The sequence below is a fragment of the Rhinopithecus roxellana genome, chromosome 15 (assembly GCF_007565055.1).
Source record: "Rhinopithecus roxellana isolate Shanxi Qingling chromosome 15, ASM756505v1, whole genome shotgun sequence".
NCBI classification, from domain to species: Eukaryota; Metazoa; Chordata; class Mammalia; order Primates; family Cercopithecidae; genus Rhinopithecus; species Rhinopithecus roxellana.
This window is the reverse complement of record NC_044563.1, coordinates 125096466-125113603: the sequence shown is the minus strand read 5'-3', so window position 1 is coordinate 125113603 and position 17138 is coordinate 125096466. Positions and strand designations below refer to the sequence as shown.

General features: G+C 41.9%; 1 protein-coding gene and 1 pseudogene across 18 annotated transcripts in view; one reads left to right on the top strand and one right to left on the bottom strand.

The window, feature by feature from the left end:
• Positions 1 to 17138, bottom strand: part of USP28 (ubiquitin specific peptidase 28) — an 81111-nt gene that overhangs the window by 44250 nt on the left and 19723 nt on the right. For 11 of the 17 annotated variants that reach the window (XR_748986.2, XM_030918117.1, XM_030918107.1 and 8 more), the window contains 4 exons: positions 15225 to 15302; positions 13498 to 13630; positions 1918 to 2023; positions 855 to 1014 (listed from right to left, as the gene is read on the bottom strand). Coding sequence is in view for 15 of the 17 variants with exons in the window: in XM_030918107.1 (XP_030773967.1) it covers positions 855 to 1014; positions 1918 to 2023; positions 13498 to 13630; positions 15225 to 15302 (477 nt within the window). In the remaining 2 variants the exon portion in view is untranslated. The remainder of the gene's footprint in view (positions 1 to 854; positions 1015 to 1917; positions 2024 to 13497; positions 13631 to 15224; positions 15303 to 17138) is intronic. The other 6 variants (XM_030918110.1, XM_030918114.1, XM_010372373.2 and 3 more) reach the window with 2 other exon arrangements.
• LOC115893581 lies at positions 7325 to 8114 on the top strand (annotated as a pseudogene). Its single transcript, XR_004053637.1, has one exon. The product of XR_004053637.1 is annotated as a cyclin-dependent kinases regulatory subunit 1 pseudogene (transcript).

Genomic DNA, 17138 nt, shown 5'->3' with positions numbered 1-17138 from the left:
GGTGGCTCATGCCTGAAATCCCAGCACTTTGGGAGGCCGAGGCAGGCGGATCACCTGAGGTCAGGAGTTGGAGAGCAGCCTGACCACCATGGTGAAACCCTGTCTCTACTAAAAATACAAAAATTAGCCAGGCCTGGTGGTGCGTGCCTGTAGTTCCAGCTACTCGGGAGGCTGAGGCAGGAGAATTGCTTAAACCTGGGAGGCAGAGGTTGCAGTGAGCTGAGATCACACCACTGCACTCCAGCCTGGGCAACAGAACAAGACGCCGTGTCAGAGAAAAACAAAACAAACAAACAAAAAAACCTGAACTGAAATCCACTTTTAACACACACCCAAATTATTCCTCTTCCAGGGTCAAATGGTACTATAATCCACCTGGCCACTAGAACTAGAAACCTCATAGTCTTACTCAACTACTGCAGGCATATCCTGTATCCAACTGCCCACCAATCCTGTAGATTTGATCTCCTCGGCGCCTCAAGAATGCATTCACTTCTCTCCTTCCATGATTTCTGCCACTTCTCTACTCCAGGCCACCACTGTGGCCTACCTGGATAGCTATGATAGCCTTCAACAACTGATTCCTCCTTATTCACTCTCACTGCTATAATATAGTATTCACTAAATGCTTATCCAAAACACCTATTCAATATATTTACAACCACAGCAGATTTCTTTTTAGTACTGCTCAACTTAGACATCAAAGCATCTAAATCCAAACACAATAATGCCAGAAAAACTCCCCAGTTTTAAATATCTGTTTTAATTTTTTGAAAGCTATGTTTCTACATTTCAGTTTAATAAATTACAAAGTTATTTCCAAAAGACACAGCTATCTCTTAAAAATATCATACCTGAATAACAGCACTAAACCAACATGTATTGCCAACATTTTTCAGCCCAACTGGCCAACCATCAACTCTCCTCCAGTCATTGGGATTGGGGTTTTCTCCCCAGACTTCACAGCGTTTTCTCTTTGAGCGTTTAGTTTCTGCAGAGGTTGCTTCATGCATCCTATATTGTGCAGCATGCCACACATCAAAAAAGAAAATAGTTAAAGAATAATATAGCATATGCAGGATGCTGTAACCTTTTGTGGATAATTCAAAATGCCAGAAAAAGTATTTACTGGATAATCCCTAGCTATATAAGGAACTGTAAGATTGCAACGCAACTGAAAAGCAAGATTTAAACATAGAAATGTTAATCCTTCCATAACAGACATTATTACTAATAAGGTCCATGATAGAACTGAGTTGAAATTCAAGACTATTTAAGGCTACCATATTAGAAATTTTAGATTTCAACACAGTCAATCTATCTAAGACCTCACCATTGAAAAGGGCAGGAGAGACACTGTGCTAAAGATAAAAGCCTCCAAATTGCCCAGGACACAAAACACAGCGCTATGTTCCCTGAAATAAACATCTCAGCAGTGTGTGGGAATAAACATGTCCAGAAATGGAGAGGCCACCACTGGAACTGGATGTTGGTGAACAGTACCAAACAATCATCCAATTAGTACCAGTTCAAAAAAATAGATTCCTTGATCACTTATGAGACAGGGTAGCTGAATAACGCATTTAAAAATGTGCAACAGCATAACCCTCAAAGTTTATAAAAGAGAATATACATTTATCAGATACCTGGACTAGGTTGTTTTTAATTCACCCTAGCAACTGTGAACTGAAATACCTTGCACGCTTCTACTCAAAGACACAGGTTGCAATAAGACCCCTTTCAGTCTGGCTTTTTCAAAAGTGAACCAAACAGTAAGCTAACACGAATTCAAAATTTCTCCTAAAAGAAATTTCATTCAGGCGCTTAGCAGAATTATTCCTGAGTGGCATTCACAGAGCTATTGCCTTTGACATACACACAAATGTGGGGGCAAGGATTATAAGTTAAATCAATAACCTGTTAAGATCTCTTCCATCAGCTTGAATTTTGGGAGACTCCAATAGACTCAAAGCAATGGCAGCCTGAAGATCATCTTTGTTATCATGAGTAAGGTCTATCACTTCTGTAAGATAAACAGAAATTTAATTAGTCTATATATAGGAAACATTGCCCTTCTGTGATACAAGAAAAAGGTAAAGACATACTCCCTAGCTTTCATTACAATTGCTCAACGTGTAACAATTTTATTACCCTACTGCATAGTCAAATGAGTAACTTCAGCTACACTGTAACCTTAGACTAGCCCACAGTACAGAAAAAGCAAGCTGCAATAATCAAATGAATCAAATACCCTCTTCTGTATTCTCACTCCACAAAGTCAAAAGTAGATCCCATACATGTGGGTTAAATAGTCTCTATTATCACAAAACATCAGTCAAATATCAAACATCCAGGGAACAGATATTTTCAATTTCATACAAAATATTTCACAAACAAGGGACATACTCAACTAGTTAAGAACAGTAAGAGAAAGAAAAAGTGAAACTCACACATGATACAAAATACTCACAGATACAAAATACCCAAACAAAACATTAGCAAATAGAACCCAATAATATATAAAAAAAAGTTACCCATTAAGATCAAGTTGAGTTTACTGCAGGAAAAAAAAACTGAGTTAATACAAGATGGAGCAGTAAAATTCACTATCTTAACAATTAAAAGAAAAAAAGATCATCTTAATAGATACAGAAAATGTATTTGATAACATTCAACTTTCTTTCAGGATAAAAACTGAAAGCCAACTAGGAAAAGAAAAATATCCTTAGGCTGAGAAAAAGTATCCCTGAGAAGCCCACAGAAAACTGTTATACTTAATGGAAAAACGTTAAGTACATTTGCTTTAAAATCAAGACTAAGACAAACACATCTGCTTTTATTCACCATGGTTCTGGAAGTTCTAGGCAGGCATAAGAAATTTTGGGCATGGTGGCTCACGCTTGTAATCCCAGCACTTTGGGAGGCCAAGATGGGAGGATCAACTGAGGTCAGGAGTTTGAGACCAACCTGGCCAACATGGTGGAACCTCATCTCTACTAAAAATACAAAAAATTAGCTGGGTGTAGTTGCACGTGCCTCTAATTCCAGCCACTTGGGAGGCTGAGGCAGGAGAATCGCTTGAAACCAGGAGGCGGAGGTTGCAGTGAGTTGAGATTGTGTCACTGCACTCTAGCCTGGACAACAGAGTGAGACTCCATCTCTAAGAATACAAAGGCTGGAAAATAAGAAGCAAAACTGTCATAATTCACGGATAATAATCACCTAAAAGGGAAACCCAAAATAATCCACAGCTACTCTGGGCACACTGCCTATGCGGTAGCCCTGTTCCACAGGAGCAGTTTAAAAAAACAAAAGAGGCTGGAAGCGGTGGCTCACGCCTATAATCCCGGCACTTTGGGAGGCCAAGGTGGGTGGATCACCTGAGGTCGGGGGTTCAAGACCAGCCTGACCAACAAGGAGAGACTCCCTCTCTACTTAAAATACAAAATTAGCCAGGTGCCGTGGTGCATGCCTGTAATCCCAGCTACTTGGGAGGCTGAGGAAGGAGGACCGCTTGAACCTGGGAGGCGGAGGCCACAGTGACCCAGGGTCATGCCATTGCACTCTCCCCTGGGCAACAAGAGCAAAACCTCCATCTCAAAACAAAAAATTTTTAAATTAAAAAGCACACACAAATATTACAAAACTGCAGTAATCAAGACTGTGTGCTGCTGGCATAAGGAGACATATACATCAATGGAACAGAATTTATAGTCCAGAAATAAACTCTTACATCCCTGGTCAATTGATTTTCAACCTAAGTACTAAGACAACTCAAGAGGGAAAGAGTATCTTTTCAACAAATGGTGCTGTGACAACTGAACACCACATGCAAACGAATAAAGCTGAACTCCTACTTGGCCCCATATACAAAAATTAAGTCAAAATGGATCAAGTCCTCAAAATGAGAGCTAAAATATAAAACTCCTAGAGGACGACACAGGTGTAAATCTTCATGACCTTAGATTAGGCCACAAAATCTAAGATGACACCCAGAGCATAAGAAACCAAAGAAAAAATAGAATAAAAAATCTTTGGGGCTTCAGAAGACACCACCAAGAAGTAAAGAGACTGCTGGGCACAGTGGCTCACATCTGTAATCCCAGGACTTTGGGAGGCCCAGGCAGGCGGATCACTAGGTCAGGAGTTCGAGATCAGCCTGACAAAAACAGTGAAACCCCATCTCTACTAAAAATACAAAAAAATTAGCTAGGCATGGTGGCAGGTGCCTGTAATCTCAGTCACTCTGGAGGCTGAGGCAGGAGAATTGCTTGAACATGGGAGCCAGGAGGCAGAGGTTGCAGTGAGCCGAGATCGCACCACCGCACTCCCGCCTGGGCGACAGTGCGAGACTTGGTCTCAAAAAAAAGAAAAAAAAAAGAAGTAAAGAGACAATTCACAGAAAGGGAGAAAATATTTGCAAAACATGCATCTGATAAGAGATCTATACACAGAACATACAAAAAGAACTCCTGTAACCGAATAAGACACACAAAGAATGATTTCAAAAATGGGCAGAAAATCTGAATTGACATTTCTCCAAAGAATATACTAGATAAATGACCAATAAGCATAAGATGCTCAACATCACTAATCATCAGAAAAATGCAAATCAAAACTACAATGAGATATCCTTTCACACCCATAGCGACAGAAGACTGGCAAGGTTATGGAGAAACTGGAACCTTTGTGCACTGTTGGTGGGATTTCAAAATGGTGCAACTGGCCAGGGCAGTGGCTCATGCCTGTAATCCCAGCACTTTGAGAGGCCAAGGTGGGCAGATGGCTTGCGCTAAGGAGTTCAAGGCTAGCCTGGGCAACGTGGCGAAACCTTGTCTCTAAAAAATTCAAAACACAAATAAAAAATAAAAAATGGCTGGGCATGGTGGTATGTGCCTACAGTCCCACTTGCTTGGGAGGCTGGGGCAGGAGGATCACTTGAGCCTGGGATGTCTAGGCTGTAGTGAGCCCTGTTTGCACAACTGCACTCCAGCCTGGGTAACAGTGAGACTCTGTCTCAAAAAAAAATAACAAACAAAACAAATAAATAAAATACGGCCAGGCATGGTGGCTCATGCCAGTAATTCTACACTCAGGGAGGCCGAGGCAGGTGGATCACTTCAGGTCAGGAGTTCGAGACCAGCCCGGGCAACATGGTGAAACACCGTCTCTACTAAAAATACAAAACTTAGCTAGGCATGGTGGGACACACCTGTAGTCCCAGCTACACAGGAGGCTGAGGCATGAGAATCACTTGTACCCGGGAGGTGGAGGCTGCATTGAGCCAAGATTGTGCCACTGCGCTCCAACCTGGGCGACAGAGCAAGACCCTGTCTCAAATAAATAAACAAACAAACAAACAAATAAATAAATAAAAATAAATGGTGCGACTACTGCAGAAAACAGTACGGAGGCTATTCAAAAAATTAAAAATAGAACAACCATATGACCCAGCAATCCCACTTCTGGGTATAGATCCAAAAGAATCTAAAGCAGGGTCTTTTTCTGAGACACAGTCTCACTCTGTCACCCGTGCTGGAGTGCAGTGGCACAATCTCAGCTCACTGCAGCCTCAACCTCCAGGGCTCAAGGGATCTACTTGCTTCAGCCTCCCAGGTGGCTGGGACTACAGGCACACACCATCACACCTGGCTAATTTTTCTATCTTTTGTAGAGACAGGGATTCACCATGCGGCCCTGGCTGGTCTTGAACTCCTGAGCTCAAACTATCCACCTGCCTCAGCCTCCCAAAGTGCCGGGATTACAGGTATAAGCTACGGTGCCCAGCCTAAAGCAGGGTCTTGTAGAGATATCTGTACATCCAAGTTCACAGCAACACTATTCACAAGAGCCAAGAGGTAGAAACAACCCAAATGTCCATTAATGAATGGATAAACAAAACATGGCATATACATACATACAAATGGAATATTACTCAGCCTTAAAAAGGAAAGAAACTTGAGGCATGCTGTAACATGAAGTCTGAAGACATTCTGTTAAGTGAAATAAGCCCACTGCAAAAGGACAGTGTATTTCTACTTATATGAGGTTCCTAGAAATTCAGAGAAAGAGTAGAATGGAGGAGAGAAAAAATGGGGGTTACTATTCAATGCATACTAAGTAAATGAAATGTTCTGGAATGGATGGTGGTGATAGCTGCACAACAATATGAATTTATTTAATACTTCTGAACTGTACATTTAAACAGTTAAGATGGTAAACTGTATGTTTTACCAAAAAAGACTGGAAAAAAGAAGAAATACTGTCACATGTTACAACATGGATGAAACTTATGACAGATATTATGCCAAATGAAATAAGCCAGTCACAAAAAGACAACCACTGTATGAGTCCACTTATATGAAGTATTTAAAGTAGTCAAACTCATAGAAACAGAAAGCAGAATGGTAGTTACCAGCGGCTGGGTATGGAGTTCAGATTTGCAATATGGTAACATTCTGGAAGTTGTTTCACAACAATTTGACTATTCTTAACACTACTGAACTCTACATTTAAAAATGGATCAAGTATTTAAAAATCGAATATTTGTGATATCCTTAGATTTTATGTAATGTGTTTTTTACTAAAATAATAATTTCAAGTAATAAATTATCCAATTATCAGGCTGGGTACGGTGGCTCATGCCTGTAATCCCAGCACTTTGGGAGGCCAAGGCAGGCAGATCACTTGAGGTCAGGAGTTTGAGACCAGCCTGGTCAACATGGTGAAACCCCATCTCTACTAAAAGTACAAAAATTAGATGGGTGTGGTGGTGTGCGCCTGTAATCCCAGCTACTTGGGAGGCTGAGGTAGGAGAATAGTTTATACCTGGGAGGCAAAGGTTGCAGTGAGCTGAGATCATGCCACTGCATTCCAGCCTGGGCGACAGAGTGAGCCTCCTTCTCAAAAATAAATAAATAAATAATCCAATTATCACTACAACTATTCCAATTATCATAATTATGATAGAATATTACCATTCTATTTCCATTACCATCTAGGTTTATACCTAGATGGTAAATTATAGGTAATTTTACCTAGATGGTACCTAGATAGTTACCATTTAGGTAACAATCATTAATGGCTGCTGAAAATGCTAAGTGAGAAACTTCATAATAGATGAATTAAGCTGACAATACCTAAATACAGTTATGATTTTAACAACACAAAGAGGGCAACCAGAAATTATATGCTTCTCAATGTAACAAAATAGAAGATATATACACACCACCACCTATGAGACAGTTGTGCCAGATAAGCATCTGCATTTATAGGAAAGACATGAGACAGAAAAATCCATTGAAAGATACCACAGTAGGTGCTGCTGGGAGTTGCTTGGAGGTTGGCAGCGCGGGGCTGAAGGCTAGCAAACCGAGCGATCATGTCGCACAAACAAATTTACTATTCGGACAAATACGACGACGAGGAGTTTGAGTATCGTCATGTCATGCTGCCCAAGGACATAGCCAAGCTGGTCCCTAAAACCCATTTGATGTCTGAATCTGAATGGAGGAATCTTGGCGTTCAGCAGAGTCAGGGATGGGTCCATTATATGATCCATGAACCAGAACCTCACATCTTGCTGTTCCGGCGCCCACTACCCAAGAAGCCAGAGAAATGAAGCTGGCAAGCTACTTTTCAGCCTCAAGCTTTACACAGCTGTCCTTGCTTCCTAACATCTTTCTGATAATGTTATTATGTTGCCTTCTTGTTTCTCACTTTGATATTTAAAAGATGTTCAATACACTGTTTGAACGTGCTGGTAACTGCTTTGCTTCTTGAGTAGAGCCACCACCACCATAGCCCAGCCAGATGAGTGCTCTGTGGACCCACAGCCTCAGCTGAGTGTGACCCCAGAAGCCATGATGTGCTCTGTATCCAGAACACACTTGGCAGATGGAGGAAGCATCTGAGTTTGAGACCATGGCTGTTACAGAGATCATGTAAACTTGCTGTTTTTGTTTTTTTCCTGCCGGGTGTTGTATGTATGGTGACTTGTGGATTTATGTTTCAGTGTACTGGAAACTTTCCATTTTATTCAAGAAATCTGTTCATGTTAAAAGCCTTGATTAAAAAGGAAGTTTTTATAATCTAAAAAAAAAAAAAAAAAAAAAGAAAGAAAGAAAGATACCACAGTAATACAATTGCCAAACTCCAGAATGTGTGAAAATTGACATAACAAAGGACTTGATTTCTTTGGATATTAAGCTGCAAGAAAAGGGGGAGCGGATTTTATAAATAAAGAGAGTCTTAAAAAACACTTCAAACACTTAATGTTCTAATTTATTTGGATCATTGTTCTTACAAAAACTGCAAACACTGTTAATGAGATAACCAGGGAAATTTCTACATGGGGTATTTGATGATATTAAGGGATTATTTTTAGTGTGATAATGTTGCAGTTTTGAAAAATAAACAGTTCTCTTTTAGAAATGTTACCCAAAAAGCTAAATATAGAATTATCATATGACCTAGCAACTCTATTTCTAGGTATATATACAAAAGAGCTGAAAACGGATACTCAGTGAAATAGACACTGGCTTTATCATGACAGGGATATTCACTCACTGAAAATGCCCATTACCCAGGTCATGCTGGTTAAGGACACCCTTCAGTGTGGACCCCTCATACAACATGACCATAGCAAAACTAACAAACAGTTCTGGAAGCCTCAATAGATTTGCTATCTTAACTTCCTCTCATGGGTCTTACAGATGCTAATAAAAAACAACAGGTTCATTAACAGGAAAATGGAGAAAGGCAGATGGGAAAGTCCAAGGACAAAGGTGGAAATGTTTAAAGGATTATTAAGGAAGTGAGCAAAGAAAACGCTGATGGGGTGAAACTAAGGGGAAAAAGAAAGTTTGAGATAACACAGAATTGATACTGCAGATCAGTGGAGAATTACAGTCTTTCAATTAAACATACTGATTAAACATTTTAATACAGCACTACCAAAGGTGGCTGGACCAAAGGGAACTCTGCTGATTAACCAACATTAAAGGGGTTCAAACAAGTTTTTTGTATTTAACCCAGTTTGGAGAAACTTTATAAGCTGAAAGGCAGAGACCACAAAGAGAAAGATGACCAACAGTTGTGTGGGGCAATGTTGAGGCAGGTTAATCAAGACAAAGACTGACAAACAGCCAAGAGTACTTTGGCTGAATCCCTTGCTGGGGACCCAAAGCCTTATGTATACCAGTGGTGAAGGGGTCAGGGTGTGGAGTAGAAACCTTTCTGGGCCTTCGTGACACAGAAGCACAATGCACTGTGATTCCAAAGCCTGTTGATAAAGTCCTAAAGGAGGCTATACTTAGGAAAGTAAGGGTTGATGGAATTAGGACAAAATTGTATAGGCGAGTTGGTATATCTGAACCTGCTTCAATGTGAAGTGGTTCCATCTTTTCTACTTGATTGTATTATGGGGATGGATACTGTATCAGCCTGGAGAATGTTCCCTCTACCTACTCCTGTAAAACAGAAGGCATGCAAACTTGTCCTTCAAGCAATAATAATTAGACATGCTAAATGGGAACCAGAAAGATTCACTGAGCCTACACAATAGAGAATTGAAGCTGAAGTGCTGGTAGGGACAAACTGATTGTGGAGCGTTTACCAGGGCTTACGGCAAAAGCCTGTGAGTGCCTCCCAGAGACGACCACTGAGACTTTGGACTAGAGAAGTACCACTTGAGGAGCATTTATTACCTTGCTATGAGACATTAACTGAAGCTACCCTTATAACTGAGGACACAAAATCATCTTGAAACCTGAAATACTCATGCTGTCTTGTTGGGGGATGTCAGAGAAACACTTCAATGAGGATGGCAGTGCCCAAGAGAGCTCCATGATAAAATGGAAACGGTTTATACAGGATTTTGCTACCTGGAAAATGCAAGGAGGTCTTTGCATTCCCCAGGTAGCAGAGCCCCTAAGACTGACTCTGGAATTGTGTGAGGAGCTGCTGGATCCTACCCACACAAACCCACACAGTTTCCCAACAAACACCTCTCAATAGACCAACAAAGAGCTGCTTGGTTTGCAGATGGTAGTTCCAAGGTGAATGGTTAACATCGTATTTGGAAGGAAGGTCGCCACTGGGATCAAAGAAGGTAAAAACAAATCAGCAGCGTGTGTTGATTGTATGGTGTTTTTCTAGCAGTGATGGAAGAATTGAACAGTGATAAAAGCCCCCGTGTTAGGCTTTTTACTCACTCACAAGCAGTGGACAGTGGCCACATGATCAGGCAGGAGAGCAATGGAAACCTGGCCTATTAAAGGGATGCCCATATGGGGCAAGGCCCTATGGAAATTTGAAGGCTGCATTAAAGTAGGACATGTCGATGCCAATCAGAAGAAATCACTTAAGATGAGTTGATATGGGGGTACTGCAGCAGTGCAGAGATGGGCTGAGTCTGGACATGTTCCTTTTCCACCCTCTCAAGAACAAAATGCCAATAAGAACTTGATACTGCCGACAGCTATGGGGAGATTCCATGGTGGCAAGGCCCTGAACACTGCTGGCCAGTGAGACTAATGCTGGTAACCCTAGGGGACTACAAATGGGTCCTGAAAGGTATAGACACTGATTCCGAACTGGGCTTTACTATCCCAACAGACCATGCAAATGCTTTCAGTGCTAAAGAAAACCTGTAACAGAACCACTTAAAAATTTCCACCTTCCTGGGGTGAGCCCTTTGACTCTCCCCTCTGCCTTTCCCCATTCTTTTGTTAATTAACCTAATGTTTTTATTAGCATCTGTAAGACCCATGAGGGGAAGCTGAGGTAGCATTTCACATGAGTAGGAAGGATGACAATTTCCCAATCTAAGAAAACAAATTTGAGAGTAATGGTTACTCTCAAGCCCTGTTAAAACAGAGTATAAATAGGTAAAAAATTATTTTGGAAAAGACTGTCGTTACCTATAAAGTTGAAGATAAGCGTATCTTAATACCTACCAACTACATCACTAGATATATACACTAAAAAAAATCTTGCATACAAGGACAAGCAGCATGAATCCGTATAGCTCACAGCAGGCTTGAATAGCAAAAGCTTGAAAACAACCCCAAAGTCAATCAACAAATACATACAATGTGGTGTATTCAGACCATGGAATATTACACACCAGTGAAAATGAATGAACTACAGTTGTAACCCTCAACATGGGTAAGTCTCAAAAAGAACAATGTTGACCGAAAAAAGTTGCAGTGTGCACCAAGAGAATACGAGAATACATGAGAATATTCACTGCAGCATCATTCAGAATAGTTCAAAGCTGTTAACAGCCCAAATGTCCATTAACACCACCTCGCCTTCCTCCCAGAAGGTTCCAGAAGGTTCTCCTTGGTCTCTCCTCCCAGAAGCCTCCTTGGCTTCCAGAGTCCCCGTTCTCCTGGCTTTTCCTGGGCACTCTTCACCACCCCAGACCTCTGAACACTGGCAGCAACCAGTGCTTAAGCTGCAGAACCTTTTATTTCTCCTATACCCACGCCCTTGGAGAGCTCCTCAGTCGCACAGCTTTACAGAGCATTTACAGGTTATGACTCCAAGTCCACCTACCTCCAGCCTGGACCTCTCCTCTGAACTGTGCACCTAGGTCTCCACCGTCTTGCTGACACTTCTGCCGTGAATGTCTAACAGGCATTTCAAATTTAGTATTCCCAAAACTGATCTCTCCATCTACCATCCCAAATCTACTCCACCTACAGTGATTCCCATCTTGGTTAAGTGCAACTCCTTTCAATTGCTTACAAAAAACAATTTTGAGTCACCTTTAACTCCTCCCTCTTTCACAACCCTACCTCCTCAGTAAGTAAATCCTACTGCCTTTACCTTAAAAATACTACATGCCGGAATGCCAGCACTGCTTACCCTCCACCACAGCAGCCTGGCCTGGCCTCCCTGATCTGACCCATGCTCGTCACTGCCCCCTCCCCCACATTCCGTTCTCAACACCACAGTCAGAGTGGAAAATGGAAATCAGTTTATATCATTCCTTTACTCCAAACTCTTCAAAGGCTACCCACCTAACTCACAGCAAAAGCCAGTACTTAGGAAGGTTCTGAATGATCCACCTCCATCTCTTTCCATGGCCCCATCCCTTTCAGCCCTCCTCACTCACCGAGCCTTACCCCGGTCTCCTTGCAGTTTCCTGAGCAAGCCAAGGTACACTCCCATCTTAGGGCTTCAAATGACTTACTCCCTCACCTTCCCTGCACGTTCTTAATTAAAAATCCATCCCGTCACGAGGTCAGGAGATCGAGACCATCCTGGCTAACACTGTGAAACCCCGTCTCTACTAAAAAAAAATACAAAAAACTAGCCGGGCGAGGTGGCGGGCGCCTGTAGTCCCAGCTACTCGGGAGGCTGAGGCAGGAGAATAGCGTAAAACCGGGAGGCGGAGCTTGCAGAGAGCTGAGATCTGGCCACTGCGCTCCAGCCTGGGCCGCGACAGAGCGAGACTCCGTCTCAAAAAAAAAAAAAAATCCCTCCCGGCTGGGCGCAGTGGCTCACACCTATAATCCTAGCACTTTGCGAGGCTGAGGTGGGCGGATCACCTGACGTCAGGAGTTCAAGACCAGCCTGGCCAACATGGTGAGACTCCGTCTCTATTAAAAATACAAACAATTAGCCAGGTGTAGTGGCGGGTGCCTGTAATCTCAGCTACTCAGGAGGTTGAGGCAGGAGAATGGCTTGAACCCAGGAGGCGGAGGTTCGCGCGATTGCACTACAGCCTGGGCGACAAAGTGAGACTCCATCTTTAAAAAAAAAAAAAAAAAAAAAAACACAGTCCATCCATTGGAAATCCAGTCCCCAGCACTTTTTTTTTTTTTTTTCATTTCTTTCATTCTGTCCTTTTTCTCCATGGTATTTATCATATTCTAGTATATTATATAATTTATTTACTTGTTGAGCTTCTCCCACTAAAAAATAAACTACATGCAGGCAGGGATTCAAGAGTGTTTGGCACATAGTTGGTCCTCATTTAAATAAATGCTAAACAATGAGTAAATGAACAAATGAAACTTTTTCTTTTTTTTTGAGACCGAGTCTTGCTCTGTCGCCCAGGCTGGAGTGCAGTGGCGGATCTCAGCTCACTGCAAGCTCCGCCTCCTGGGTTCATGGCATTCTCCTGCCTCAGCCTCCCGAGTAGCTGGGACTACAGGCGCCCGCCACCACGCCTGGCTAATTTTTTGCATTTTTAGTAGAGACGGGGTTTCACAGTGTTAGCCAGGATGATCTCGATCTCCTGACCTCGTGATCTGCCCGCCTCGGCCTCCCAAAGTGCTAGGATTACAGGCGTGAGCCACCGCGCCCGGCCGAAACTTTTTAAGTGCCTAGAATTGTGCCTGCCACATAGCAACAGCTCAGTAATAAGCTGTTATTACTATTATTTTCAAAAGGCTGATGTGATTGACAGGGAACTCACACAGACTTGGTTTCTTATTTTCTGCTAGTTCAGCAAAGGACCAAGACAGGATATATGGTACCTACTTGCTAATACTTCCTTGTTGGCAGCACTCCCTTCTACTTCAGATGGTTCTGTAGCAACAGTGTCTTGACTGGGCTCCTTAACTCTCTCATCAGTGAGAAGGCTGACTGCCTGAGTAATGTCACCATTACTGGCCTATGGGAGAAAAAGACAATAGAAATTTCAAAAGTAATCATCATAGAATTTAAAACCAGTTTTGAGTATTAACTTTATTACCCTGGTGACACACTGAGTACTTTCAGGCATAATTCTAGGGTAGAATTATAAGACTATAATGGACAGGTCTAATGTGCTTGAAGCGTCGATCAAACGCCTCGTTACAGGAGTTTCCATGCTCTGATTTCCCACAACACTCCAACAAAAGTGAAATCTCGATGGAGATTTGTTCCCATTGTTTCAGATACTACTACTCATGATTTCTCTGAATAGTCTAAAGCACGATGTGTCAAAAAAGGGGGTTGGCAATTAACACAGACATTCTAAATGAAGTCAGCCCTACAACAAAAATGCCAAGCAGGCCAGGCGCAGTGGCTCACGCCTGTAATCCCAACACATTGGGAGGCCAAAGCAGGCAGATCACTTGAGCCTAGGAATTGGAGACCAGCCTGAGCAACTTGGCAAAGCCCCGTCCCTACTAAAAATACAAAAACTAGCCAGGCGTGAGTCCCAGCTACTGAGGTGGGAGGATCGCTTGAGCCCAGGAGGCAGAGGCTGCAGTGAGCCAAGATCATACCACTGCACTGCAGGCTGGGCAACTGAGTGAGATTCTGTCTCCTGTCTCAAAAAAAAAAAAAAAAGCCAAGCAGTTATCTATTTTCCAGTGGTGATCCTTCTTGTTTTTAACATTTTATGAGGAAACATTTCTAACATATATACCAGGAAAGGGAATAAGAGAACCCCCATGTACCTATCACTTATCTTCAACAATTACCTAGTCACTTAGTCATAACCTTTCTTATTTTCTCTAAACCTCCTATACTGTTTTAGATATTCTGAAGCAAATCCTAACCATCTTATCACTGGTCAACATTTCAGAATGTATCTTTTAAAAATATAACCCATGGCTGGGCACGGTGGCTCACACCTGTAATCCCAACACTCTGGGAGGCCAGGCCGGGTGGATCACTTGAGGTCAGGGGTTCAAGACCAGTCTGGCCAATATGGTGAAACTCTGTCTCTACTAAAAATACAAAAATTAGCCAGGTATGGTGGCACATGCCTGTAATCCCAGCTACTCGTGAGGCTGACTGAGGTGGGAGAATCACTTGAACACGGGAGGGAGAGGCTGCAGTGAGCCAAGATTGTGCTACTGCACTCCAACCTGGGCATCAGAGTGAGACTCCATCTCAAAAAAAAAAAAAAAAAAAAAACAGCTATTGTCACACCTTAAGAGTAACAACAGGTTTTTCAGTATCAGATAACCAGTTCAAACTTCCCTGACTCAAGTATCATTTAGTTTGTTGGTTTGGATAAGGAACCATAAGGCTTATACAGTGCAACTGCTTGATGTTTCTTAAATCTCTTTTACGCTGCAGGGTTACCCAAACCACAAATCTCCCTCAGCCCCTTATAATTGACATGTTGAAGATACTGGGTCAGTCATTTGACCTGTAGAGGTTCTGTCCCCATATGCGCTTTAATTTGGGCACAGAAATAGCTTGAACTGACATAACTATCATATAGACAGCTGCTTGAAAGCCTCCGGACTAGCAGAGATCTAGAAACCAACCTTCAGAGCTTCATGGAGAAAGGAAGGGTCCTGAATGCCTGTGATTTCTCTCAGTTGATTTAACAGCATTTGGCAGCTCTATATTTGCAAAACAAAACAAAACAAAAAACCACAAATATGTCAGTCAGAAAGTAAACCTGGGTACATTTAAAGAATAACTTAAAGCATCTTGGATAAACAGGCCTGAGGCTTGCCCAGACTGGAATGCAGTGGCATGAGCTCACTGCAACCTCTGCCTCCTGGGTTCAAGCTATTCTCCTACCTCAGCCTCCCGAGTAGCTGGGATTATAGGCACATGCCACCACGCCCAGTTAATTTTTAGTAGTGACAGGGTTTCACCTTGTTGGTCAGGCTGGTCTTGATCTCCCGACCTCGTGACCCACCCGCCTAGGCCTCCCAAAGTCCGCTGGGACTACAGGTGTGGGCCAACACAAACAGCCCTTCATTTTTTTTACTCTAAACAACCAACAAGCTCCAAGTAACAATGTATTGGCTGTCAGAAATATTCTGAAATGCCAAATCTATTTCTCTTTTAAAAGTTCAATCATGGAAATTACCTTTGGTATTTATGAAAGAAATAGATGATAGTAAAATTACAAATATATAAAACATTTAAATGTAATGTTCTACCCTTAATGGACACTTAAAAGTTTCCCAGGTTTTTCTTTTGGTAGGCAGTACATTAAGTAGGTCATATAAGAAGTCCGGAGAATTTGCATGGATATAAAGATGTGCTATTTTAAGCTTTCCTGCACATGCCATTAGTGTGTATCACTTTTCACTGACAATAAGTTTCCAATCATGTAATTAACCAATGATAACACCAACATATTTAAAACTCTGTGTTTGATTACTTAAAAAGAAGTACAGCTAAAGCTAGAATTTTCTCGATTAAATTATATAATTTCAAAGGGTATAAAGTAGGAAATGTTTCCTCTTCATTAACCTAAATCATGGAAAAACCTAAATTGTTAACTTCCAGCTAAGACAAAATCAGTTTACAACCCCTTCAGCCTTAATATCTTCTACTCTATCATTTTATCCTGCTTTACACAAAGACAAAATACAAAACACCGATTTGCAAGTACAGCTCAATCTAAACAACTGGCTGGCCCAACTTGAGACACAATGATCTTTTAAGACGAATGCTGAAAACAAAGTAGTTCGAAATTAATTCAGCAACAAGAAATCTAATTTATACCATTCCTAAGATTACGCTTAAATTAAGTTAGTAATATGTCTCAGAGAGATAGTCTACATTTACTCCCAGCTATAATAGAAACAGTATCTTATGTTCTTCAAGAGCTGTGGGCCCAGTGCAACACTAAAGTATTACACAACTAGAAATAACTAACTGAAACATCCCTCTAAAGTCCTGAAGAGGTCAGGCTTGGTGGTTCATGCCTGTAATCCCAGGACTTTGGGAGGCCAGGGTGGGTGGATCACTTGAGGTTGGGAGTTCGAGACCAGCCTGACCAACATGGCCCCGTCTCTACTAAAAATACACATCAGTTGGGCATGGTGGCACATGCCTGTAATCCCAGCTACTCAGGAAGCTGAGGCAGGAGAATTGCTTGAACCCGGGAGGTGGAGGTTGCGGTGAGCCAAGATCGTGCCATTGCATTCCAGCCTGGGCAACAAGAGCACAACTCAGTCTCAATAAATAAATAAATAAACAAAGTCCTCGGAGAAGCATCAACAGTCGTTCTGCTGTAGTCAGACTATAGTCATAGGCTACAAATGGAACCCTACCCTGCTGAGACCAGCAGACTTTCACGCTGTCAGTCTTGTCAAATCCAGTCACTGCCTGTGCACTGGGAGAGTGATTATCATACGAAAAGGTATCCAGATTCAGCCTAAGCAAAAACTAAAATCGCAAGCATGTAATTTTTAGAAAAATTAAATACTAGTTTT